Source organism: Aythya ferina (assembly GCF_964211825.1).
Source record: "Aythya ferina genome assembly, chromosome: 30".
Taxonomy (NCBI): domain Eukaryota; kingdom Metazoa; phylum Chordata; class Aves; order Anseriformes; family Anatidae; genus Aythya; species Aythya ferina.
Window position 1 is genome coordinate 1,469,266 of NC_140327.1, and position 23,520 is coordinate 1,492,785.

General features: G+C 60.3%; 3 protein-coding genes across 11 annotated transcripts; 1 reads left to right on the top strand and 2 right to left on the bottom strand.

Moving 5' to 3' along the window:
* Window positions 1-4,413: 4,413 nt before the first annotated feature.
* Window positions 4,414-10,463, bottom strand: TAP1 (transporter 1, ATP binding cassette subfamily B member). Of its 2 annotated transcripts, XM_084501038.1 has the most exons (11): window positions 10,248-10,462; window positions 9,515-9,617; window positions 9,268-9,398; window positions 8,966-9,171; window positions 8,432-8,629; window positions 7,797-7,925; window positions 7,283-7,468; window positions 6,570-6,743; window positions 5,814-5,973; window positions 5,603-5,739; window positions 4,414-5,090 (listed from the first exon to the last, which is right to left on the bottom strand). In XM_084501038.1, exons 1-11 carry the CDS (start codon window positions 10,336-10,338, stop codon window positions 4,641-4,643), a joined length of 1,965 nt encoding a protein of 654 aa, XP_084357164.1. In that variant the 5' UTR covers window positions 10,339-10,462; the 3' UTR covers window positions 4,414-4,640. The 2 variants fall into 2 exon arrangements, with proteins under 2 accessions (XP_084357164.1, XP_084357165.1); XM_084501039.1 differs by lacking the exon at window positions 5,603-5,739 and having other exon boundaries at window positions 4,660-5,090; window positions 10,248-10,463.
* A 396-nt stretch (window positions 10,464-10,859) lies between these two features.
* On the top strand, window positions 10,860-14,468 carry TAP2 (transporter 2, ATP binding cassette subfamily B member). The gene is made up of 9 exons (XM_084501021.1): window positions 10,860-11,884; window positions 11,978-12,108; window positions 12,180-12,385; window positions 12,768-12,965; window positions 13,037-13,165; window positions 13,273-13,635; window positions 13,712-13,871; window positions 13,938-14,074; window positions 14,151-14,468. Exons 1-9 carry the CDS (start codon window positions 11,286-11,288, stop codon window positions 14,328-14,330), a joined length of 2,103 nt encoding a protein of 700 aa, XP_084357147.1. The 5' UTR covers window positions 10,860-11,285; the 3' UTR covers window positions 14,331-14,468.
* Window positions 14,469-15,401: 933 nt separating this feature from the next.
* On the bottom strand, window positions 15,402-23,190 carry LOC311425326 (class I histocompatibility antigen, F10 alpha chain-like). 8 transcript variants are annotated; one of them, XM_084501130.1, is made up of 8 exons: window positions 22,931-23,181; window positions 22,543-22,806; window positions 16,677-16,952; window positions 16,310-16,582; window positions 16,125-16,226; window positions 15,948-15,980; window positions 15,806-15,838; window positions 15,402-15,611 (listed from the first exon to the last, which is right to left on the bottom strand). In XM_084501130.1, the coding sequence occupies exons 1-8, from the start codon at window positions 23,043-23,045 to the stop codon at window positions 15,592-15,594; spliced, it is 1,116 nt and encodes a 371-aa protein (XP_084357256.1). In that variant the 5' UTR covers window positions 23,046-23,181; the 3' UTR covers window positions 15,402-15,591. The 8 variants fall into 8 exon arrangements, with proteins under 8 accessions (XP_084357256.1, XP_084357255.1, XP_084357259.1 ...); XM_084501129.1 differs by lacking the exons at window positions 22,543-22,806; window positions 22,931-23,181 and adding exons at window positions 17,616-17,879; window positions 18,010-18,162; XM_084501133.1 differs by lacking the exon at window positions 15,806-15,838 and having other exon boundaries at window positions 15,918-15,980; window positions 22,931-23,190.
* Between the last annotated feature and the right edge of the window lie 330 nt (window positions 23,191-23,520).

Here is a 23,520-nt window from a genome sequence, read left to right on the forward strand (position 1 = left end):
AAAATTTAAGGCTACTCCCAACTTCCCCAGCCTGTGCCCAGTTCCTGGCTGCAATAACCCTCTGGGAGTAGTTCTGTCCCTGGGGCAATAGGGGCAAGTGTCTGGGGAGCTCTGCAGGGCTGGCACCACCATCCCATCACAGGTGGGTGCCCAGCCCAAGGCCTTCAGCCAGCACGAGGGTCTTGTCCCCAGGAGGGGCCTCTCCAGACCATCGGGGAAAGCCTCTCTCTAGGCTCATTCATCTCCATGATTTATTTATTTTATTTTATTTATTTATTTATTTATTTATTTATTTTTTTTATTTTTATTTTATTTTATTTATTTATTTATTTATTTGTTTGTCTCCACGATTTATTTATTTTATTGCGACAGGCAATAGAAGTGTTTTTTTTTAAAAAACTCTATAAAGAGCAAATGTAGGATGAGACAAAGCATTGGTCTGTTACTTGATGGGGATGATCATATAGGGTCTTTAGTGATATGTGAAAAAAAGTATCAGCAAAGCTGCTGCCTTGGATTCTGGAAGAGCAGACTTGAGCCTGACCTGGAACTTAGGTGGAAGAAGAAAGCTTGGGAACTTTGGAAACAAGGTTGGGCCACTCAGGAGAGCTTCAGAGATGCTGTTTATCATGGTAGGGCAAAAAAAATGTGCAGCCAAATCTCAACTGGAGTTGAAGCTGGCTAGTACTGTGGGTGATAACAACAACAACAACAAAGGCTTTGAAAATATGTTAACAATAAGTTATAGGCTTCTGGATGAGTTCCTAGCTGATGCTGAACTTGTTGGGGATTTGCTGCTGCATCTTCATGCACATAAGTCTGGCGCCCGATGGGATTCATCCCAGGATACTGAAAGAGCTGACTGATGTTACTGCAAGGCCTCTTTTTGTTGTTTATCAACAGTCTTGGGAATCTGGAAAGGTCCCAGTTGACTGGAAGCTGGCAAATGTTGTCCCATTTACAAGAAGGCAGGACAGAAGACCCTGGTAATTTCAGGCCTGTCAGTCTCACCACGATGCCTGGTAAAATTATGGAGATAATTCTAGCAGTTACTGAAAACCACTTGAAAGTGCAGTCATCAGTCAGAACAAACATGGGTTCATGAACTAAGGCTGAGAGAGCTGAGGATGTTCAGCCTGGAGAAGAAAAGGTTCTGGGGAGACCTCATTGTGACCTTTCAGTACTTAAAGGGGTCTTACAGAATGATGGAGAAGGACTCTTTACTCGCATAAATAATCGTAGGACAAGGGAGAATGGTATTAAACTAAAAGAGGATGGATTTAGAATAGACATTAGGAGGAAATTCTTCACTGTAAGGGTGGTGAGGCACTGGAATAGGTTGCCAGGAGAAGCTGTGGATGCCCCATCCCTGGAGGTGTTTAAGGCCAGGCTAGACAGGGCCTTGGCCAACCTGATCTGGTGGGTGGCATCCCTGCCTATGGCAGGGGCATTGGAGTTAGATGATCTTTAAGGTCCCTTCCAACCGAATCCTTTCTATGAAGGGAAATTCATGCCTTGACAGCTTGAAGTCCTGCCCCTGGAAGAACAACCCCAGGCAACAGAACGTGCTTGAGGCACCCAGCTGGGAAGCAGCTCTTCAGAAAAGGCCCTGGGGGTCCTGGTGGACACCAAGTGGAACAGGAGCCAGCAATGTGCCCTTGCTACAGAGAAGGCTATCAGCATCCTGGGTGGCATTAGGCAAAGCATTGCCAGCAAGCCAATGGAGGTGATCCTTCCCTGCTGCTCAGCACTGGTGAGGCTGCAGCTGGGGTACTGGGCCCAGCGCTGGGCTTTCTCATCCAAGAGAGACCTGACCACACTGGGGAGAGTCAAGGAAGGTCCTGAAGATGCTGCAGGGACTGAAGTATCGCCCCTGGGAGGAGAGGTTGAGGGAGCTGGGCCTGCTCAGCCTGGAGCAGAGGAGGCTCGGGGGGAGCCCATCAGGACCCAGAAATCCCCGAAGGGAGGGTGCAGAAAGGACAGGGCCAGGCTCTTCTCAGAGGTGCCAGGACAAGAGGCAATGGGCACAAACTAGAGCACAAGAGGCTCTGTCTGAACATCGGGAAGTGCTTTACAGAGCACTGCCACCAGTTGCCTGGAGAGTTTTGGAGTCTCCCTCCCTGTAGATCACCAAAGGCTACCTGCGTATGGTTCTGGACAACGTGCTCTGCATGTCCCTGTGTGAGCAGTGGGGTTGGACCCAATGGACCCAGAGATGCCTTCCAACCACAACTATTCTGTGATTATGTAATGTCCTTTTATGACGATCAAGTCGATTCCCTTGAGGGTAGAGAGGCCTTGCAGAGAGATGTTGACGGATGAGAACACGGGACAATTGCCAATAAAATTGGTGTATGAAATTTAACAAGAGTAAATGCTGGATTCTGCACCTGGAGTGGTGTAATCCTGGGTGTATGTCTGGCGGCTGGAGTGAGAGTGGAGAGATCCAGGGTTGATGGTAAGCTAAATGTGAGCCGACAGTGTGCCCTAGTGGCCAAAAGGGCCAACTGTATCCTGGCTGCATCGAGCCAAGAGAAAGGATTGACCCGCTCTACAAAGCACTGGTGTGGCCGCATCTGGAATTCTGTGTGCAGCTTTGAGCAGCACGGTATAAGGAGGACATCAAATAGCGGAAAGTGTGCGAAGAAGGGCAACGGAGAGCGGTGAAACGACTGCAAGGCAAGGCGTGTGAGGAGCGGCTGAAGGCGCTTGGCTTGTTGAGCCCAGAGCAGAGGAGACGCAGGGGAGGCCTTGCGGTGACCCACAGTTCTTGATGAGGGGAGCAGAGGGGCAGACGCCGGTCTCTGCTCTCTTGGGCCAGCGACAGGGCCCGAGGGAACAGCATGGAGCTGCCACAGGGGAGGCTCAGGATGGCTGTTTGGAAAAATTTCTTCCCCGAGAGGGTGGTCGGGCACTGGAACAGGTTCCCCGGAGACGTGGCCATGGCCCTGAGCCTGCTGCAGCTCAAGGAGCATTTGGAGAAGGCTCTTAGGCGCAGGGTCTGATTTTTGGGTGGTCCTGTGTGGAGCCAGGAGATGGACTGGATGGTCCCGGTGGGTCCCTTCGAACTGGGGCTATTCTGCGACTCCAGCCTCCCGCGGGGGGACACGCCGGGGTCGAAGCCGGGGAGAGACGCTGTATCTGGAAGGGGGCCCGGGGCACCGCCCGCAGTGCTTTCGCTTTCGCTTTCGCTTTCTGCTTCTCGGAACCCGCCGAGACCGGGATCTGCCCGGCGCCCGGTGACGTCAGGAGAGATTCTAAGTCGCTATTGGCGGGTTGGCGGCGGCGGCATCAATTGTTGCGAGGGGCTCAGAGCGGAGCGGGGCAATGGGGCCGGGGCGGGTGGGGGGCTTGGGGCTGCTGCCGGGTCTGCGGCTCCCCAGGGAGGGGAATGGAATCAGGGCCCTGCTCAGTGCTGCGCGTCAGCGAGCCCCCTTCTTACCTCTCCCCCCCTTCTGTGTCACCTCCCCAGGTGCCCTTACACAATAGGTTTGAGGCTCTAGAGCTTGAAGGACAGGTAGGTGAGGATGTGGGGGGAAGGTCCACACAGGAGGTTATCAAGGGCAAGGACTGCGCGCCTCAAGACTGCCTCCACCAAGAAGGAAAGAACCAGGACCTCACGCGGATCGACTGCAGCCAGGGCTCCTGGCAGGGAGGCAGACGGAGCCAACCCCTAAACCCTCCCCAATTACGTGATACAGAGATATTTGGTCTGAGGGGCTCCTGGGAGTCTCTGAGGGAGACGGGTAGCAGGTGTCAGCCTGCCCCTACTGAGGCCCAGCAGCCCCCTCCTAAGTCCCTGCAAGGAGTGGTAGCCGATCCAGCTGCCCACCTGCAGGACAGAGGACTCAACCACCAAGAAAAAGGGGGATGAACCCTCGTCTCAGCTCAAAGCAGAAGGAGGAATCTGCCCCCATCACCCACAGTGCCATCAACCCCTACGGTGTTCCTGGGTAATGGATTAAAGGCTCTTGGGCAGGAAGGGGATGAGGGTCTGCACAGGAGTCGGAACCCAGGCCCCAAGAAGCATGTCAAGGTCAAGGGAAGTACCAAGCATAAGGAGCGGTGCCGGATGGGGCGCTGCATCCAAACCGGTGCCACAAAAAAAAAGGGCAGTCAAAAAAAAAAACAACAACAAAAAAAAAAAGGCATGGTCAAAGGATCTGCACAGGAGACCAAGTGATGGGGGAGTCAAATGGCAGGATGGATGTCACCACGCCACTATGGATGTGCTCCAGTATGCCCCCTTCCTCCCTGCCCCCAAAACACTGCCTGGCTTAGTGGGGCACACACCAGTGACCACCAGCCCCTTCCCAATGGGTGCCACTGGGGAGGGGTGGCACCCCTAGGACCCAGTACCCATGACTGTGCTCCCTTCCCCCCCCACCCCCAGAGTCCCCAGCACATCCCAGATACAAACACAAAGATTTATTAACACTCTGTGTCACGTGGCCGTCCCTGCTGGCCGCCAACCTTGATGGCACCCAGTGGCACCCGGTGATACCCCAGTTCATCCAGTGGCTGCCCTGGTCACGGCCACGCAGCAGGGACACTACAGCATTGTCTGGCTTGGTGCCCATGTCTCATGGTCCCTTGTCACTGCTCCTTGGGTCCCCATCTCTGCCCTTGGTGTCCCCATCCTAGCTCCTGGTGTCTCCATCCCAAGGGGTAGTAGTGTCCCCACCTCTGCCTCTGCCCTTGGTGTCCCCATCCCTGGCCCTGGTGTCACCATCCCAGCTCTCAGTGTCACCATCCTGGCTCCCAGTGTCCCCATCCCAGCTCCTCGTGTCTCCATCCCCTGATGTCTCCATCCTGGCTTGTACCGTCCCCATCCCTGGCTCCTGCTGCCCCTCATCCCCACTCCCTGTGCCCTTGTCCCCATCCCCCAATGTCCCCTGGCGTCCCCCATCCTGCAGCAGGTGCCAGTAGCGGCTGCCGGGGCGCAGCAGCTTGCTGGGGGGGCCCTGCTCGCGTACCTGTCCCCCCTCCATCAGGGCCACCTGGTGTGCCCGTGCTGCCAGGGCCACCTGCCCTGTCACCAGCAGCACCGTGCGCCTGGTCCCGCTGTCCTCGAAGAGCTCCCGCTCCACCTGCGGCAGGAGATGCGGTCAGCGGAGATGCATGGGATGTCCCCAACCCCACTTCAGGACCGAGGGGACGCCGAGAGTGAGGACGCAGGAGGCATGGAGACTGGGGACCCAGGGGATGTGGAGATTAGGGACCCCAGGGGCTTTGGGAGCAAGGACCAAGGGGACTGCAGAAGGAACATGTGGGGACCCAGGAGATGGGGGAGGAGGGCACCAGGGGACACCAGGAGTGGGGACAAAGGGAACCCAGGGACCCAGGGAAGGCCAGAGTGGGGGCAAAGGGGACACAGGGATCAGAGACCCACAGGACACCAGGAGTGGGGACAAAGAGGACCCAGGGACCAGGGGACACGAGGAGTGGGGACAAAAAAGACCCAGGAGACACCAGGAGTGGGGACAAAGGGAACACAGAAACCAGGGACAATGGGACAGTGGGAATGGAAACCCAAAGGGATGCCCAGGGACAGGAGTGCTGTTAGGAATGGGGACTGAGGGGACATAGGGACGCGCCCCACCTGCTGCTGGCACTCAGCATCCAGGGCACTGGTGGGCTCGTCAAGGACAAGGATGTGAGGGTCCCGCACCAGGGCGCGGGCGATGGCCACCCCTTGCCGCTGTCCCCCGGAGAGCTGCCCCCCAAGCTCACCCACCTCTGCAGGGACAGAGGGGTCAGGGGAGAAGACACGGGGACCCTGGATGGGACAGGGATAGGGGGGAACACTCTACCTGTGTCATAGCCTCGGGGCAGGCGGGTGATGAAGTTGTGGGCGCCCACCCGGCGGGCTGCCGCTGTCACCTGCGCCCGGCTCCAGCTCTCTGGCCCGTAGGCGATGTTGGCGTGGAGTGAGCGGGCGAAGAGCACCGGCTCCTGGGGGACGGTGGCCACCTGCAATGGTGGGGACAGCCGGGGACGTGGTGGGAATGGGTGGTAACACAGCTGGTGACATGGGAGGGGTGGCCGGGGACGGGGGACACGATGGGGACAGCTGTGGACATGGTGGGGATGGCTGAGGATATGGCGGGGACGTGGCAATAACGCAGTGGGGGAGATCGTGGGGATAGCAGGGGACGGGACATGGTGGGGACCTGATGGGGGACACAGTGGGAACATAGAGGGGACATGGTGGGGATGGCTAGGGACACGTCAGGAACATCTGGGGACATAATGGGAATGAGTGGCAACATAGCAGGGATGGCTGGTGATACAGCAGGGGTGGCCATGGAGGACATTATTGGGACAGCCGGGGACATGGTGGGGGTGGTTGGGGACGTGGCAGGAACATCAGGGGACACGGTGGGGGTGGGCAGGGACATCTGGGGACGTGGCTGGGGACCAAGTGGCGATGGGAAGAGGTGTGGGGGGACAGCCAGTGACCCCAGGAGGGATGGCTGGGGGAGGCGCGAAGACGTCTTCTGGTGACCCCACGGGGACAACTGGGGAGAGGACAAGGTCTGGTGACAGGGCGCAGGCAAGCAACTCACGCGGTGGCACAGGTAGGAGTGGCGGTAGGCGCTGAGGGGATGGCCATCCAAGAGCAGGCGCCCGGCCGTGGGCTGGTGCAGGCGCAGCAGCAGGGACACCAGGGTGCTCTTCCCCGAGCCCGGGGGGCCCATCAGTGCCAGCACCTCCCCGGGGCGCAGCTCCAGGGACACACCCTGGGGGGACGTGGCCATTTGCACCTCCGTGACCCCATGTCCCCACGCCCTCCCTGCTGTGTCCCGCTTGCCCCATCCCCTCCCTGGGTCCCCCCGCCGCCCTCCCTGCCACATCTGTGGTGACAATGCCATGTCCCCACTGTGGCCCTGTGTACCCTGTCCCCATGCCCTCCCTGCCACGTCCTTGTGTCCCTCTGCCACGTCCCCACACTGTCCTATGTGTCCCTATGCCACATCCCCATTGTGTCCCTGTGTCCCCTTGCCACATTCCCACACCCTCCCCACCATGTCCCCATGCCATGTCACTTTGTGTCCCCCTACCATGTCACCACGCCTGCCACGCTTTCCCATTATGTCCCTGTGTCCCCCTGCCGTGTCCCCTCACGCCACACTCTCCCATCACATCCCTATATCTCCTTTGTTGTGTCCCCTCACGCCACACTCTCCCATCATGTCCCTGTGTCCCCCTGCTGTGTCCCCACGCCTGCCACGCTCTGCCATCGCGTCTCTGTGTCCCCTTGCTGTGTCCCCGTGTCCACCTTGAGGACAGGCTCCTGGCGCCCAGGGTAGGAGAACCAGACGTCCTCAAGCTGGAGGTGGCCCCGCAGGTCGCTGGGTGCTAGTGTCCCCGAGGGTGCGACCTGTGGCTCCCGGTCCAGGAACTCGAAGATCTTCTCCGAGGAGCCCACAGCCTTTGTCAGAGTGGGGTAGTAGCGGAGCAGGACCTGGGGACAGCACAGGAATGTGAGTGACATCATTTGGGGTCGGAGGGAATGGGTATGGGGACATGGCCAGGAGGGCATGGGGATGTGGAGGACACAGGAGCTCGGAGGATGCAAGGACACAGGGGGACTGGCATGGGGATGTGACAGGGGACATAGTGGGTGATACGGGGACATGGTGGGGAGGGCACAGGGACACAGCAGGGGGTCACAGAGGGACAGAAATGGGGACAGAGGGAGAGCCTGGGGACACAGGTGGGCATGGGGACACAGGAGGACTGGCCGTGGGACATGGCAAGGAGGACATGGGGACAAAGGCACCTGGGCTCACCTCCACGACATCAGTGAACTGCAGCTGGTAGAGAAGGAAGGTGACGAGGTCCCCGGTGCTGATGGTCCCCGCGGCCACCAGCTGTCCCCCGTAGTAGAGGATCCCCATCTTCAGGGCCAGCGCTGAGAACTGGGGACACCGTGAGGAGTCACCCCCAGGGAACACCTCCCCACAGGGCCGTGGCTAACTCTCTGCAGGGACACTGAGTTCCCAGCCCTGCTCTGTCACCTCTCTCATGTCATCAACTTCCCCCATGTCCCAGAGCCCCAGAACTGTCATGTTTCCCCATGCCATTGTGTCCCCCATGTCCTGGAGGCTCTGTGCTGTCCCATTCCCTGTGTTCACACCCTTGTGCCCTGCAGCCCCTGTGCTATCATGCTCACCATGTCCTAGTGTCCCCAGGCCATCATGTCCCCATGACCCCTAGCCCTATACCGTCATATCTCTCAGCTCCATCATCACATCCCCATGTCCCCCAGCCCCATGTCATGTCCCTCAGACCCTTCTCATCGTGTCCCCATGTTCTGCAGTCCCCATGCCGTTGTGTACCCATGTCCCACTACCCCTACACCATTGTGTACCCATGTCCCATCCTGTCCCCCAACCCCATGCCACTGTGCCACCGCATCCCGTACACCACTGGTCCAGGCAGAGACGGCGTAGAGGACTGCATCCTGCTTCTCCAGCTGGTGGGTCTGGTGCAGGCACTGGCGGTAGCGCGCGGCCACCCCGTCCTCGTTGGCGAAGCTGCGCACGGTGGCCATGGCCTGGAAGGTCTCCACTGCCACCTCACTGGCGTGGGCCAGCGCCTTCTGCACCTTTGGAGCCAGGCCCTGGGGACAGCAATGTCACCACAGGGCTGGCAGGTGGGGAATGGGGTACAGGGAGGGGGCAGAGGGCATATGGAGGGGATGGTGGACACGGGGAGGGGGCTGGAGGGACACGGTGGGCATAGTGGAGGGGACAGTGGGGACATGCAGAGGGTGTTGGGTGAATGGAGGGGATATTGGGCACGTGCAGGGGGCAGCAGGCACATGGAGAGGACAACACGCATGTTGTGGGGACAACGGGCCCAGAGAGGGTGGGCACATGGAGGGGACAACGGGCACATAAAAGGGGGATGGCAGCGGATACACGGAGGTGACAGAGGGCCCACAGCCCCCTCTCACCTGCTGGAACCTGCCGATGACCCTGGGCAGCAACAGGAGGAAGGGCAGCACCAGGGCGGTGACGAGGGCCATGCGCGGGGACAGCCAGGCCATGGTGCTGAAGAGGCAGATGCCCCGCGCCAGGTACCACAGCAGCAGGCTCAGCGCCTCGCCCAGGGCCTCACGGGTGGCCTCCACGTCCCCCGTCACCCGTGCTGCCACATCCCCTGCAGGGGGACAAGGCGGAGGACGACAGTGGGGTTGAGCATCCCAGTACCTGTCCCCACCCCGTCGCCGGGCCTGACCCTAAATCCCGTGCTCACCGGCCCCCTCGTCCCGCAGCTCGGCGATGTCCCCGCGGAGGACGGCCCCGAAGAGGCGGCGCTGCAGGTGGCCATGCACGCGGCTCAGCGTCCCCACGAAGGCGATGTCGCAAGCCAGCTCGGTGACGGCGCTGCAGTGGGAAGGGCACAAGGAGGGCGTGTGTGTGTGTGTGTGTGTGTGTGTGTGTGTGCATCAGGGAGACCCCCATGCTGCTCCCCGACCAGGACGTCCCCCTCCCCAAAATACCTGCTCAGCCCCAGCAGCACCATGGGCCAGATGGCCGCCAGCTCGTCCTCGCGGGCCACCCAGTCGCTGGCGCGCCCCGTGTAGTAGGGGATGGCCATCTCCCCTGTCACCAAACCACAGTCAGGTTGATGGGGCCCCCCCAGGGCAGTGGGGACGGTAGAGGGGGTCCAATGATGCCCCCCAGATTTTGTGCAGCCCCCCCTCCCCAAGCTTAGTGTTGCTCCCCGTTGGGGTGCTGTCCCCTTGGTTTGAACCTGACCCCCCTAAATTTCATGCAGCCTCCCCCCAAAGCTCAGTGTTGCTCCCCATTGGGTTGCTCTCTCCCCCCACCATTCTGTGGCTGTCCCCCCCCCCGATTTTGTGCAGCCCCCCCACCAAAGCTCAACGCTGCTCCCCATTGGGGTGCTGCCCCCCCTGGTTTGTGGCTGACCCCCCAACATTTCATGCAACCCCTACATTTCATGCAACCCTCTACATTTCATGAAGCTCCCCCCAAATCTCAACGCTGCTCCCATACAGTGCTGCCCCCCCCCACTTGCTGACCCTCCCGAGATTTTGTGCAGCCCCCCCAAAGCTCAGTGCAACTCCCCATTGGGGTACAACTCCAATGCAGCCCCCTCCAAATATCCATGCTGCTCTGATAGGTGTGCTGCCCACCCCCCCCGATTTATGGCGGGCCCCCCACATTTCATGAAGCTCCCCCCAAAATGGGTGTGCTGCCCCCCTCCCCTACCGAGCGACGAAGCCCCCATCAGCACCGCCACCACCGCGCAGCGCCAGCGCTCGGGGCGCAGCGACTCCAGGAGGCGGCGGCCGGCGCCCATCGTCCCCGGTCAGTGCCCGCGACTCTCCCGGCCCCTCTCCGGTCCCGGAGCCGGTCCTGGTCCCGTTTCTCGGAAAATGAAACCCAGCGCCGGGACGGGATGGGCGCCGGCGCCGCCTGCCATTGGCTGAGGCCGGCGGCGCGTCACCAGTTGTCGGGCAGATCGGGCCGGAGCAGCTTGCGGAGGGGCGGGGAGGGGGGCGTGGCGAGGGGCGGAGGGGGCGTGGCAAGGGGCGGAGGGGGGCGTGGTAAAGGGCGAAAGGGGCGTGGTGAGGCGGGAGTGGGGCGTGGCTGGGGGAGAAGGGCGGGGGCTGCAGGGCCGCGAAAACGAAAGTGAAAGTGAAAGGTGGCGGGACCAGAGCATAGAGGGAGCGGCCGGGGCCGGGTGGGTCTGGGGGCCCCGGGGGGAGGCAGAGCAGGCTGGGGGGAGCCGGGGGGGGCGGCTGGACTCGGCCGGGCCAAACCGAGCCGAGCAGGTCTGGGGAGCACGGGGCTGGTGAGGGGGGCTGGACTGGGAGGACTGGGAGAGCTGGTGTGTCCTCAGTGTGCCGGGGGTGGGTCTCAAGAAGGTGAAGGGGGCTGTGCAGGGGGTTACAGGTGTGTTCCTGAGAGGTTTGGGGATCCAGGACGAGACTGGGGGGCCATACTGGGCGTACTGGGTTGTGTTCTAGGGTGCTGGGAAGGGTCTTTGGGGGTCCTGGTCAGGACTGGGGGATTTACTGGGAGCACTGGTGTCCCAGGGAGCTCAGCAGGGTCTCAGGGATAAGCCAGGAGCACTGGTGTGAGCCCCAGGGTGCTGGACAGGGTCGAGGGGAGCTGAGGAGTCTGCACTGGGAGCACTGGTGTTCCCTGGGGAGTGCCTCAGGGAGCCCAGCAGGGTCCAAGTGACCAGCAGAGGGTCTGAGGTTGCTGGGTAGGGCCTTGAACGCTCCTCAGAGCCCCCAAGCCATGGAGTTGCTGCCCACCTTGCGCCTGGCCTGTGTCCTGCTCCTGGCTGACCTGGTCGTGCTGGCAGCACTGGCACAGTTGGCCCCGGCACTGGCCCAGCTGGGTCTAGTGGCCACATGGCTGGAGGCTGGGCTGCGCCTACCAGTGCTGGTGGGAGCTGGGAGGCTGTTGGCCCCCGGAGGACCCCGGGGAGCCGCAGCCCTGGTGAGCCTGGCCCCTGCCACCTTCCTTACCCTCCGGGGCTGCCTGGAGCTGCCTGGGGCTCCACCAGTGCTGCTGGCCATGGCCACACCGTCCTGGCTGGCATTGGCCTACGGGGCAGTCTTGCTGGCCCTGCTCACCTGGACCTCCCTGGCACCTGGGGTGGCCCTGGGGACCAAGGAGGTCAAGTACCAGGCGGCCCTGCGCCGGCAGCTGGCTCTGGCCTGGCCTGAGTGGCCCTTCCTCAGCGGAGCCTTCTTCTGCCTCGTGCTGGCTGCATTGGGTGAGACCTCCGTGCCCTACTGCACTGGGAAGGCCTTGGACGTCCTCCGCCATGGGGACGGCCCCACTGCCTTTGCCACTGCCATCGGCTTTGTGTGCCTTGCCTCCGCCAGCAGGTAGGGACCCCCAGTTCCTCTCCCAGACCCTGTCCGCACCTGGGATGGTGCCTGATGGGTTTCAGGGTATCTCTGTCCCCCCATTCTGCCCAGTTCGCTGTTTGCTGGCTGCCGCGGGGGCCTCTTCAGCTTCATCATGGCTCGCCTCACGCTGCGCACCCGCGACCAGCTCTTCTCTGGCCTGGTACACCAGGATCTAGCCTTCTTCCAGCAGACCACAGCAGGTACAAAACGGGGGGTTCCCTGACCCTGTCCCCATGGTGTGTCCCCCACTGACCTTGTTCAACCCTTGCAGCTGATCTGGCCTCCCGGCTGGCCACTGATGTGCCACTGGCGAGCAGGGTGGTACCAGGCAGTGCCAATATCGCCTTGAGGAACCTGGGGAAGGTTCTGGGGCTCAGTGCCTTCATGCTGGCACTCTCACCACGCCTGACCCTGCTGGCGCTGCTTGAGGTGCCCCTTGCCATTGTTGCACGCAAGACCTACAATGCCCGATATCAGGTGATGGTGGACATGGGACAGGAGAAACAGGAGAGAGGGGATGGTGATGGATGGCTGGATGGGGAAAGCAGGAAGAGGGTGGCAGGTTGGGGACAGCAAGAAATGGGGATGGTGGGGATGGGATGTGAGGTAGAGATGGCTGGGCAACAATGGTGAGATTGAGATGGCTGGGACAGGGCAGCAGGGTGAGGATTACAGGGATGGAACAGGAGGTTTGGGGCTGGGAATGACAGGGTCAGGAATGTGGGGATGATGACTGCGGGGATGGTGATCATGGGAAGGGGATAACAGGCAAGAGGAGAGCAGGAATGGAGATGGGATGGGATGGTGAGGACTCAGCTGTGCCATCCTGTGGGTGCTGATGCCCACTGGCCCTACCCAGATGCTGCAGCAGGCCGTGCTGGATGCAACAGCTGGCACTGGGATGGTGGTGCAGGAGGCCATCTCCTCCATCGAGACAGTGCGGGCCTTCGCTGGGGAGGAGGAGGAAGAGCGCCGGTACGGCCAGGCACTGACCAAGATGCTGGGGCTGCGGGACCAGCGGGACATGGAGAAGGCAATCTTCCTCCTCATCCGGCGGGTGAGGCTGATATGGGGGGACCCAGGTGCCTATTGGCACAAGGACATCCCCACTCAGCCCTGTCCCTGCAGGCACTGCAGCTGGCCGTGCAGGCACTGGTGTTGTACTGCGGCCACCAGCAGCTCCGTGAGGGGACCCTCACTGCTGGCGGCCTCATCGCCTTCATCCTCTACCAGAATAATGCCGGCAGCAGTGTGCAGGTAAGGCTGGGCAGTGCATCCCCCGTAGGCACATCCCCACGTCTGTCCCTTCCATGAGCACATTGCTGTGTCCCCATCCTTGGTGCCAGTAGCTCTGCCCCACACAGGCGCTGGCGTACGCCTACGGTGACCTGCTGAGCAATGTGGCAGCTGCCCACAAGATCTTCGACTACCTGGACCGTGAGCCGGCTGTGGGCACTGGGGGCACCTCAGAGCCTGCCACACTGCAAGGCCACGTCACCTTCCAGCACGTCTCCTTTGCCTACCCCACGCGCCCTGAGCACCTTGTCCTGCAGGATGTCTCCTTCGAGCTGCGCCCTGGTGAGGTGACAGCACTGGCAGGGCTGAACGGCAGTGGGAAGAGCACCTGTGCTGGGCTGCTGCAGCGCTTCTACGAGCCCACGGCTGGGGAGGTGCTGCTGGATGGGGTGCCACTGCGTGATTACAAGCACCGGTACCTACACCGCCAGGTGAGTGTGGCTGCAGGAGGGTGTGCAGCACAAATGTGCTGAGCAGTGCCTGGACTCAGCCTCTGCCTCGGGGCAGGTGGCACTGGTAGGGCAGGAGCCCGTGCTCTTCTCTGGCTCCATCCGGGACAACATTGCCTATGGGCTGGAGGACTGCAGGGAGGAGGAGATCATAGCAGCTGCAGAGGCTGCTGGTGCCTTGGATTTTATCTCTGCACTGGACCAAGGCTTTGACACTGGTGAGTACTGGGGAGCAGGGGCAACTGGGTGTCTGTCCCAATCACCTCCCTCTCCCCATCCTGCAGATGTAGGGGAGAGAGGAGATCAGCTCTCGGCTGGGCAGAAGCAGCGTGTTGCCATTGCCCGGGCCTTGGTGCGATGCCCCACTGTCCTAATCCTCGACGAGGCCACCAGTGCTCTGGATGGGGATGGGGATGTGGCGGTGAGTGGTGGACTGTGCCTGGGAGAAGGGGTCCAGCTCCGTGGCGGAGGCTGATGGGCACCGGCCTCTCCTACAGCTGCAGCAGTGGGTGCAGAGTGGGGGGGACCGGACGGTGCTGCTCATCACCCACCACCCGCGGATGCTGGAGAAGGCCGACCGCGTCGTGGTGCTGGAGCGTGGCACCGTGGCTGAGATGGGGACGCCTGCTGAGCTCGCGGCCTGTGGTGGGCCCTACAGCCGCCTGCTGCAGCGCTAACAACCCATGGAGCAGCTGAAAACCCCCAGGGATAGGAACAGGGAGCAGCAACCAGCTCCTGTCCTGGCTGCAGGATGGGAGGTGGGGGCTGCTCCTGTTGGTGCCAGGATTTGTATGGAATAAAGTGGAGACACTCCAGAGAGGAGTGAGCTGGGTTGCAGTGGGATGTGGGGAGCTCTGCTCTATGCGAGTGAGGCCTCGCCTCAAGCATTGCATGCAGCTGTGGGCACCACAGCAGATGAAGGGCATGAAACTGTGTGAGAGCCTCCAAGGGAGGGCTACGAGGACGGCGAAGGCTCTGCAGGGCAAGACGTGTGAGGAGCGGCTGAAGGTGCTTGGGCCCATAGCAGAGGAGATGCAGGGGAGGCCTCGCGGCAGCCCACGGCTTCCTGATGAGGGGATCGGAGGGACAGGTGCCGGTCTCTGCTCTCTGGGCCTGAGGGAATGGCATGGGGCTGCCATGGGGGAGGCTGAGGCTGGCTGTTCAGAAAAGGTTCTTGCCTAAGAGGGTGGTCAGGCACCCACAGAGCGGGTTCTGGGCCCAGTGCTGGGCTCCATGGTACAAGAGAGACCTGGCCACACTGGGGAGAGTCAGACGCTGCCAAAGATGCTGCAGGGACTGGAGCATTTCCTCTGGGAGGAGAGGCTGAGGGAGCTGGGCCTGCTCAGCCTGGAGCAGAGAAGGCTCAGGAAGTCCATAGGGGGCTGTGGAGTCTCCAGTAGAGGAGATACTGAGAAGTGCACTGGACTTCTCCAGGGCAACAGGCTTTCAGTGGTGATGAAGAGTGGTTTCGGGCAAGGGGAACTCAAGAGGTCCCACCCAACCCCAGCCCCTCTGTGATTCTTGTGACAAGTCCTGGCAAACAATAAATTCACCCAGAGAGAAGAGGCACCTGCTGTACTGATGTCTCACTATGCTGAGCTCTTTCTGCATGCAGCTCCCAGCCTCCATCGATGCCTCCCCAACTTCCCCATGCAGCTTCTCTGGGCAACCCTGACCCACCAGGCTGGGATAGCAGCACCTTGCCCACCCACTCCCACCTGCCACTCCAGATCAGACACCAGGCACACTTTGTGGCGAATCAGCAAATCATTAGGAAGTTTATTTTGTTTCAAGGACATGCAGATGCAATTACGCTGTGGCATTGCTCTTGTGGTAGCTGATTGGAGATGCGAGAGGTTGAGGGAATGAGGCTGCATCCAGCTGCAGCACAGAGTGCACATGGGTCGTCTGGTTCCCTCATAGGCTGAAGCAGAGCGGTTAGACACTGGGATTGCTCCCTGCAGGGACAAAAAGAGGCAGCGTCATATGGGGCCACATCTTCATCCCAAACCTTCTACTCCGAGAGTTACCCCAGGGAAGCCACGAATCAGTTGGGCACAGCAGCACCCTGACTGCAGGTACCAGAGGGGGACATGACAAGCAGGGACACAAAACCTCCCTGGGGCTTCTGCCTGAACCCCCAGCCTCATACCTGTGCTTGAGTTGTTGGATCCCCCATCGCTGCCTGCAAAAGAGAAGCAGCCATGAGAAACCAAGAGAAAGAGAAACCTAGAGTCCCAAGACTGCCCCAGTGATGGGCAGACGCTGGGGACATTGCTGCCTCTGTCACTTACCTGGTGCCACATTGTAGCCCTTCTCCTTCTTTCCTGCAGACAGAACAAAGCATCAGCACCAGCCACATGTCACGGCCAGGATGGGGGCCTCCCAAAGGTGTCCCAGCTCCTCATACAGCCCCTACAGCCCCTGCCTCCCTCCCACACCCCACTGCCTCACCCGCCCAGGCACGTTACCCTGCTTGCTCTTCCAGACAGCAAATCCAGCCAGGGCAGCGATGACAGCCACGACAGCAACAGCCACCCCCACCACGATGGGGATCAGGTTGGACTGTGACTCTGGGGAAAATTAGGGCCATCAGCAGGGGAAGGGGGAGCCCCTGAACATCCCATTCCCACGCATCCCATGCTGCTGGGCTCACCCCATGAGAAGAGGCCGGGCTGGGGCAGGCTGGCATGTTCCACACGGCACTGGTACTTGTCCCTGTCTTCCGGCAGGACATCAATGGTGGCCCAGGCATGGTAGGTGCCATCACTGTTGGGCACGGTGCTCCCCCTCTGGGTCTCCTGCTCCTGGACCACGCCATCCTTCAGCCAGCTGATGGAGATGGGTCGCGGGTAGAAGCCGTGAGCACGGCAGGACAAGGTCAGGATCTTGTTGGCCTCCATCCCGGACACTCGGACCTCAGGGCGCTCTGGGGAGGGGGTGGCAGCAAGGGCCAGGCTGAGCTCCCTGCACTGGCCCTGCTCCTGCATCCAGCCTGGTGCTGCATCCCCCCTCAGCCTCACCTCTCCTCTCCAGCTCGTCCTTCCCATAGCTCATGTATTTCCTCAGCCACTCAATGCAGGTGTCCTCCAGGTACTGCTTCCAGTACTCAGCAACAGTCCCTTCCTGCTCCCACTTCCTCTTGGTGATTTGTGCTGCAGCGTCCGCTGCAGTGAATGTCCGAGTGTCTTTGTCCAAGGCAATGAATTCTCTTCCTTCGTAGCCATACTGGAAAAACCCCCTAATACTACCATCCTCGAGGAGGTCACAGCCATACATGCGCTGCAATGTGTGAGACCCTGAAACACAATGAGGAACCAGGGGTGAGTGACAGCCACAGTCCTGGCCCTTTAATGAGATGCAGACCCCACTGGCAGCGCATGCAGGTGCCACACACTGCCCTGTCCCAGAGTGCTGCATCCCTGAAAGACTGGGCTGGGGCACAGCACCACAGTACCTTGGGACAGCAAGGGCCTTGTACGGGGTTGTCAATGCTGTGAGGTGACCAGGAGCTGAGATGGGGTGGGGAAATCCGTCAGGGTTTGGGGTGGGAGCCTGAAGCACCATGGGAAAAGCACGGGGCTGGGACAATGGGGGCATGAGCCCCTCTGGCTCTGGGGTCCTGACTGCTGTGGGGATGTGGAAGGGCTGGGAGGGGGTGGCCTGAAGTCCCCCAGCTCTGGAACAGGGGGTTCTTAGCAGCGTGGCGGTGGCAAGGGGCTGGGTTGTGTCTGTAAGCACCCCTCTGGGTCTGGGACAAGGCACCAGGAGCATCATGGGGCTGCGACAGGGTGTCTGGGAGCCCCATGACAGCAACACCACACAGGGACCGAACAGCACGGCCAGGGCTGGGGCAGTAGCGTGGGGGAAGGGCCAGGCCTCAGTGGGGCTGGGGACCCCCCCACCCCTCCCACAGCACCCGCTCCCACAACCTGCAGAGCTGTGGCCCAGCCCGCTCTCACCCCTGCTCTGGTTGTAGCGCTCCCGCAGCGTCTCCAGGTTCCCGCGGTAAATCTCCTCTTTCCTCTGTGAGATCTCAGTCTCCCTGTCCCAGTACTGCTGATCCGTATTGGCCACAATCCAGTCCACCCGGGGCTCCTTCCTCCTGGTCTCGCTGTCATAGCGTATGAAGACCTCCCCGTCCACGTACCCCACAGTCACGAACTGCGGCACCCCCGGGCTCGGGTCCGACACCGCGGTGGAGAAATAGCGCAGGGAGTGGGGCTCTGCGGGAACAGGGGTGGCTGAGAGGGGCAGCCCCAAGGGGAGGCCAAGCCCGGAGGGCTCCGAGAGGGGAAGGGGACGGGAGGGGAGGCCCGGGGGGTCCCGGTGCTGGGAGGGCCCGGCCCCACTCACCGCTCGCTGCTCCGCCCAGGACCCCCAGCAGCAGCCCCAGGACGAGGCCCAGGGCCCCCGCCCGTCCCGGTCCCATGGCTCCGCTGTGCCCCGAGCTGCCGCCGGAGCTCGAAGCCATCCGGAGTCTCCGGCACCTTACCGCGACGCGATTGGTGGCTCCCCCGCGCGTCTACCAATGATTAACCGGTATTCTCGTGACGTCACCGGGCGCCGGGTAGATCGCGGTCCCGCAGGTTGCCAGAAGATAAAGTGAAAGCACTGCGGCCGGTGCGGCGACCGGGCTTACGGGTTAACTAACGGGTTAACCAGATTCCCCGGTGTACTGCTGAGCTCTTTACTGTGTAAGGGAGCACCATACACCGGATTTCCCTGAGACTCTTCCTTTCTCACTTCTACTCTTGCTTCAACCATCTCCGGCTGTGCCCCTCGTGGACCTATGGGACCATGGATCAGGGCTCCACACTCACTTCACACAATATCTTGCCTGACGCCCAAGGCAATGCTTCATATTTCTTACAATGGTCTGTGCACAGTTACTGGGTCAGTTCTCGAAGCCAGAGTGCCTGCCTTGCTTTCTTCCCTAACTCCTCATCCATCCTGTCTTCTTAACCAGCCTCCGTTCTTTGTCAGCTCTCTGCAGAACCACCGTCACCAAGGCATAGGCTGAAAGCAGCGGGGCATGCCTTCTGGCTGCACTGGTAATGGGGCTACCCAGAAGGCGACTGGATCCCGGACGGGCCCCAAATCTAATTTTTTTGTGAGAAACAATCTGCAGCCAATAACACAGGCTCAGGCGAGGATCTCATTGAAGCAGCATTTTTGTGATTGCCATGGTGGGCATCCTGGAAGTATATCATAACCTTATATTCCCTATTAGCTGACACTTGATTCTTCCCCCGCTTTCTCATTGGCTGAGTGCTACAGGTTCACAAACTACTCGACACTTATTACTATACCAGGTAGGTACAATTTTATTTGACCAACCATTACCATGACAACCATAACCCCCACTGTTAAGCCTGCACAAGCACTTTTGAATATGCAAGGTTAGTGGAAGTTTCTACTGCAACAACACTACTTTAATTCTCACAGCGACCAGTGATAGGACCTGAGGAGATAGCCTGAAGCTGCAACCGGGATGGTTCAGGCTTGATATCACAAAAAGGTTCTTCACTGGCAGGGTGGTCAGGCACTGGAACAAGCTCCACAGGGGATATATCACAGCATCGTGCCTACGAGAGTTCAAGCAGTTGGATAACACTCTCATATACGGGGTCTGATTTTTTGGGTGTTCCTTTGAGGACCCAGGAGTTGGAGCCAGTGATCCTAGTGGCTCCCATCCAACCACAGCCCCTCTGTGATTCTCTTTCTCATGAGAAGTCCTGGCAAACAATGAATTCACCCAGACAGAACAGGCCCCTGCTGTACTGACACGTAGGCTCACTGTGCTGAGCTCTTTCTGCATGCAGCTCCCAGCCTCCATCGATGCCTCCCAAACTTCCCCGTGCAGCTTTTCTGGGCAACCCTGACACACCAGACCAGGATAGGAGAACCTTGCTCACCCTCTCCCACCCGCCACTCCAGGTCAGACACCAGGCACGCTTTGTGGCAAATCAGCAAATCATTGGGCTGTTTCCTTTATTTGAAGGTGTGCATAGCCAATTGTTCTCTGGCTTTGCTCTTGAGGTAGATGTTTGGAGATGGGAGAGGTTGAGGGAACGGGTCCATATCCAGCTGCAGCACAGAGTGCACAGGGGGCCTTCTGGTCCCTCATGGGCTGAAGTAGAGTGGTTAGACACTGGGGTTGCTCCCTACAGGGACAAAATGAGACAGCGTCATATGGAGCCACATCTTCATCATAAACCTTCTACTCCGAGAGTTTCCCCAGGGAAGCCACGGATCAGTTGGGCACAGCACACCCTGATTGCAGGTACCACAGGGGGACATGAGAAGCTGGGACCCCAAAACCTCCCTGGGGCTCCTGCCTTAAGCCCCAGCCTAATTCTGTACCTGTGCTCGAGCTGTCGGATCCCCCTTCGCTGCCTGCAAAGGAGAAGCAGCCGTGAAAAACAAAAAGAAAAAGAAACCAAGAGCCCCAGGACTGCCCCAGTGATGGGCAGACGCTGGGGACATTGCTGCCTCTGTCACTTACCTGGTGCCACATTGTAGCCCTTTTCTGGGCAACCATGACCCACCAGGCCAGAATAGGAGCACCTTGCCCACCCACTCCCACCCGCCACTCCAGGTCAGACACCAGGCACACTTTATGGAAATCATGGGGCTGTTTCCTCTGTTTGAAGGTGTGCATAGCCAATTGTGCTCTGGCTTTGCTCTTGAGGTAGATGATTGGAGATGCGAGAGGTTGAGGGAATGAGGCTGCATCCACCTGCAGCACAGAGTGCACATGGGCCTTCTGGTCCCTCATGGGCTGAAGTAGAATGGTTAGACACTGGGGTTGCTCCCTGCACGGACAAAAAGAGACAGCGTCATATGGGGCCACATCTTCATCCCAAACCTGCTACTCTGAGAGTTTCCCCAGGGAAGCCACGGATCAGTTGGGCACAGCAACACCCTGATTGCAGGTACCACAGGGGGACATGAGAAGCTGGGACCCCAAATCCTCCCTCAGGCTCCTGCCTTAACCCACAGCCTCATACCTGTGCTTGAGTTGTTGGATCCCCCATCGCTGCCTGCAAAAGAGAAATGGCCGTGAGCCCCAGCCCAGGAGCTGGCACAGGAAGGGCAGCAGCACCACAAGTGGAACATGGCACTGCTGTGCTGGGAACCCCAAGAGAAACGAGAGCCCCAAGACTGCCCTAGTGATGGGCAGATGCCGGGGACATTGCTGACACATCAACTCTCCAGGCACCACATTGTAGTCCTTCCCCTTCTTCCCTGCAGACAGAACAAAGCATCAGCACCAGCCACATGTCACAGCAAGGCTGGGGGCCTCCCAAAGGTGTCCCAGCTCCTCATACAGCCCCTACAGCCCCTGTCTTCCTCCCACACCCCTCTGCCTCACCCACACAAGCACATTACCCTGCTTGCTCTTCCAGACAGCAAATCCAGCCAGGGCAGCGTTGACAGCCACGACAGCGACAGCCACCCCCGCCACGATGGGGATCAGGTTGGACTGTGACTCTGGGGGAAATTAGGGCCATCAGCAGGGGAAGGGGGAGCCCCTGAACATCCCAGTCCCATGCATCCCATGCTGCTGGGCTCACCCCATGAGAAGAGGATGGGCTGGGGCAGGCTGGCATGCTCCACTCGGCACTGGTACTTGTCCCTGTCCCCTGGCAGGACATCGATGGTAGCCCAGGCATGGTAGGTGCCATCACTGTTGGGCACGGTGCTCCCCCTCTGGATCTCCTGTTCCTGGACCACGCCATCCTTCAGCCAGCTGATGGAGATGGGTCGCGGGTAGAAGCCGTGAGCACGGCAGGACAAGGTCAGGATCTTGTTGGCCTCCATCCCGGACACTCGGACCTCAGGGCGCTCTGGGGAGGGGTTGGATAAAAGGGCCAGGCTGAGCTCCCTGCACTGGCCCAGCTCCTGCTTACAGCCTGGTGCTGCATCCCCCCTCAGCCTCACCTCTCCTCTGCAGCACCTCCTTCCCATAGCTCACATATTTCCTCAGCCACTCAATGCAGGTGTTCTCCAGGTAGAACTTCCTGCCCTCAAGAAAAGGCCCATCCTCCTCCCACTTCCTCTTGGTGATTTGTGCCCCAGCATCTGCGGCAGTGTACGTTAGTGTGTCCTTGTCAAAGGTGAGGAAGTCCTTCCCATCATAGCCGTGCTGTTGAAAGCCTGTGATGCTACCATCCCCGAGGAGGTCACAGCCAAACATGACCTGCACTGTGTGAGACCCTGAAACACAGCAAGGGGACAGGTGGTGAGGGGCAGCCACAGTCCTGGCCCTTTAATGAGGTGCAGACCCCACTGGCAGTGCATGCATGTGCCACACACTGCCCTGTCTCAGACTGATGCATCCCTGAAAGACTGGGCTGGGGCCCAGCACCAGAGTACTATGGGGCAACAAGGGCCTTGTCTGGGGTTGTCAATGCTGTGAGGTGACCAGGAGCTGAGATGGGGTGGGGGGAATCCCTCAGGGTTTGGGGTGGGGGCCTGAAGCACCATGGGAAAAGCAAGGGGCTGGGACAATGGGGGCAGGAGCTCCTCTGGCTCTGTGGGACCTGACTGCTGTGGGGAAGGTGAAGGGCTGGGAGGGGGTGGCCTGCAGCTCCCCAACTCTGGGACAGGGGATTCTGAGCAGCATGGGGGTGGCAAGGGGCTGGGTTATGTCTGGAAGCACCCCTCTGGGTCTGGGACAAGGCACCAGGAGCATCATGGTGCAGGGACAGCGTGTCTGGGAGCCCCATGACAGCAACACCACACAGGGACTGAACAGCACGGCCAGGGCTGGGGCAGTAGCATGGGGGCAGGGCCAGGCCTCAGTGGGGCTGGGGACCCCCCCACCCCTCCCACAGCACCCACTCCCACAACCTACAGAGCTGTGGCCCAGCCCGCTCTCACCACTGCTCTGGTTGTAGCGCTCCCGCAGCGTCTCCAGGCCCACGCGGAAAAACTGCTCATTGCTCTGTGAGATCTCAGTCTCCCTGTCCCAGTACTGCTGATCCGTATTGGCCGCAATCCAGTCCACCCGGGGCTCCTTCCTCCGGGTCTCGCTGTCGTAGTACACGAAGACCTCCCCATCCACGGACCCCACGCCCACGAACTGCGGCACCCCCGGGCTTGGGTCCGACACCGCGGTGTAGAAATAGCGCAGGGAGTGGGGCTCTGCGGGAACAGGGGCAGCTGAGGTGCAGCTCCGAGGGGAGGCCGAGCCCGGAGGGGGCTGAGAGGGGAAGGGGAGGCCCGGGGGGTCCCGGTGCCGGGAGGGCCCGGCCCCACTCACACTCACCGCTCGCTGCTCCGCCCAGGACCCCCAGCAGCAGTAGCAGCAGCAGTAGCAGCAGCAGCAGCAGCAGCCCCGGGCCCGGGCACTGGCCCAGGGCCCCCGCCTGTCCCGGTCGCATGGCTTAACTGTGCCCCGAGCTGCCTCCAGAATTTGAAACACGCTGCCTTTCAGGTTTCGTTCCGCCCCGCGAAGCGATTGGCGGCTCCTCTGCAAATCTACCAATGACCATCCGTTGTTTTCGTGACGTCACCCTGCAGATGGCAGCCCCCCAAGTGACAAGAGCGAAAGTGAAAGCGCTGCGGACAGCGAGGGGGGGAAGGGGCTGACAGGGAATCCGCAGCCACGCTCGGTCTCTTCGCCCCCCCAAGTCCCCTTGGCCTGCTCCAACACGGCTCCTGCTGCAGCCCAGGACCCTGCTTGCTGTGCAGCCCAGGCAGGCTGTAAGGGCATGTGGAAGGAGAGTGGCTGGGGGATGTGCAGGGCAGGGGAGCAGAAGGAACAAAGATCTACAGAGGCAGAAAAGGAAGGAAAGGGGCCAGCTGTGTGTGAAATAGGACCCATCAGTGCTTGTCTGGCTGAGCGCTGTGCCCAAT

Excerpts from the sequence above, each read along its gene's own strand:
- TAP1 (XM_084501038.1), bottom strand. The coding sequence starts at position 10,338 with ATGGGCGCCGGCCGCCGCCTCCTGGAGTCGCTGCGCCCCGAGCGCTGG. Across the intron at positions 5,974-6,569 it reads ACTCCTACCTGTGCCACCGC|GTGGCCACCGTCCCCCAGGA; the intron begins GTGAGTTGCTTG and ends CCACCATTGCAG. Across the intron at positions 5,091-5,602 it reads ATGCTGAGTGCCAGCAGCAG|GTGGAGCGGGAGCTCTTCGA; the intron begins GTGGGGCGCGTC and ends CTCCTGCCGCAG.
- TAP2 (XM_084501021.1), top strand. The coding sequence starts at position 11,286 with ATGGAGTTGCTGCCCACCTTGCGCCTGGCCTGTGTCCTGCTCCTGGCT. Across the intron at positions 13,166-13,272 it reads ATGCCGGCAGCAGTGTGCAG|GCGCTGGCGTACGCCTACGG; the intron begins GTAAGGCTGGGC and ends TGCCCCACACAG. Across the intron at positions 13,636-13,711 it reads ACCGGTACCTACACCGCCAG|GTGGCACTGGTAGGGCAGGA; the intron begins GTGAGTGTGGCT and ends GCCTCGGGGCAG.
- LOC311425326 (XM_084501127.1), bottom strand. The coding sequence starts at position 18,127 with ATGGCTTCGAGCTCCGGCGGCAGCTCGGGGCACAGCGGAGCCATGGGA. Across the intron at positions 17,880-18,009 it reads CCTGGGCGGAGCAGCGAGCG|AGCCCCACTCCCTGCGCTAT; the intron begins GTGAGTGGGGCC and ends CTGTTCCCGCAG. Across the intron at positions 15,668-16,119 it reads GGAAGAGCAAGCAGGGTAAC|AAGGTTTGGGATGAAGATGT; the intron begins GTGCCTGGGCGG and ends CTCTCGGAGTAG.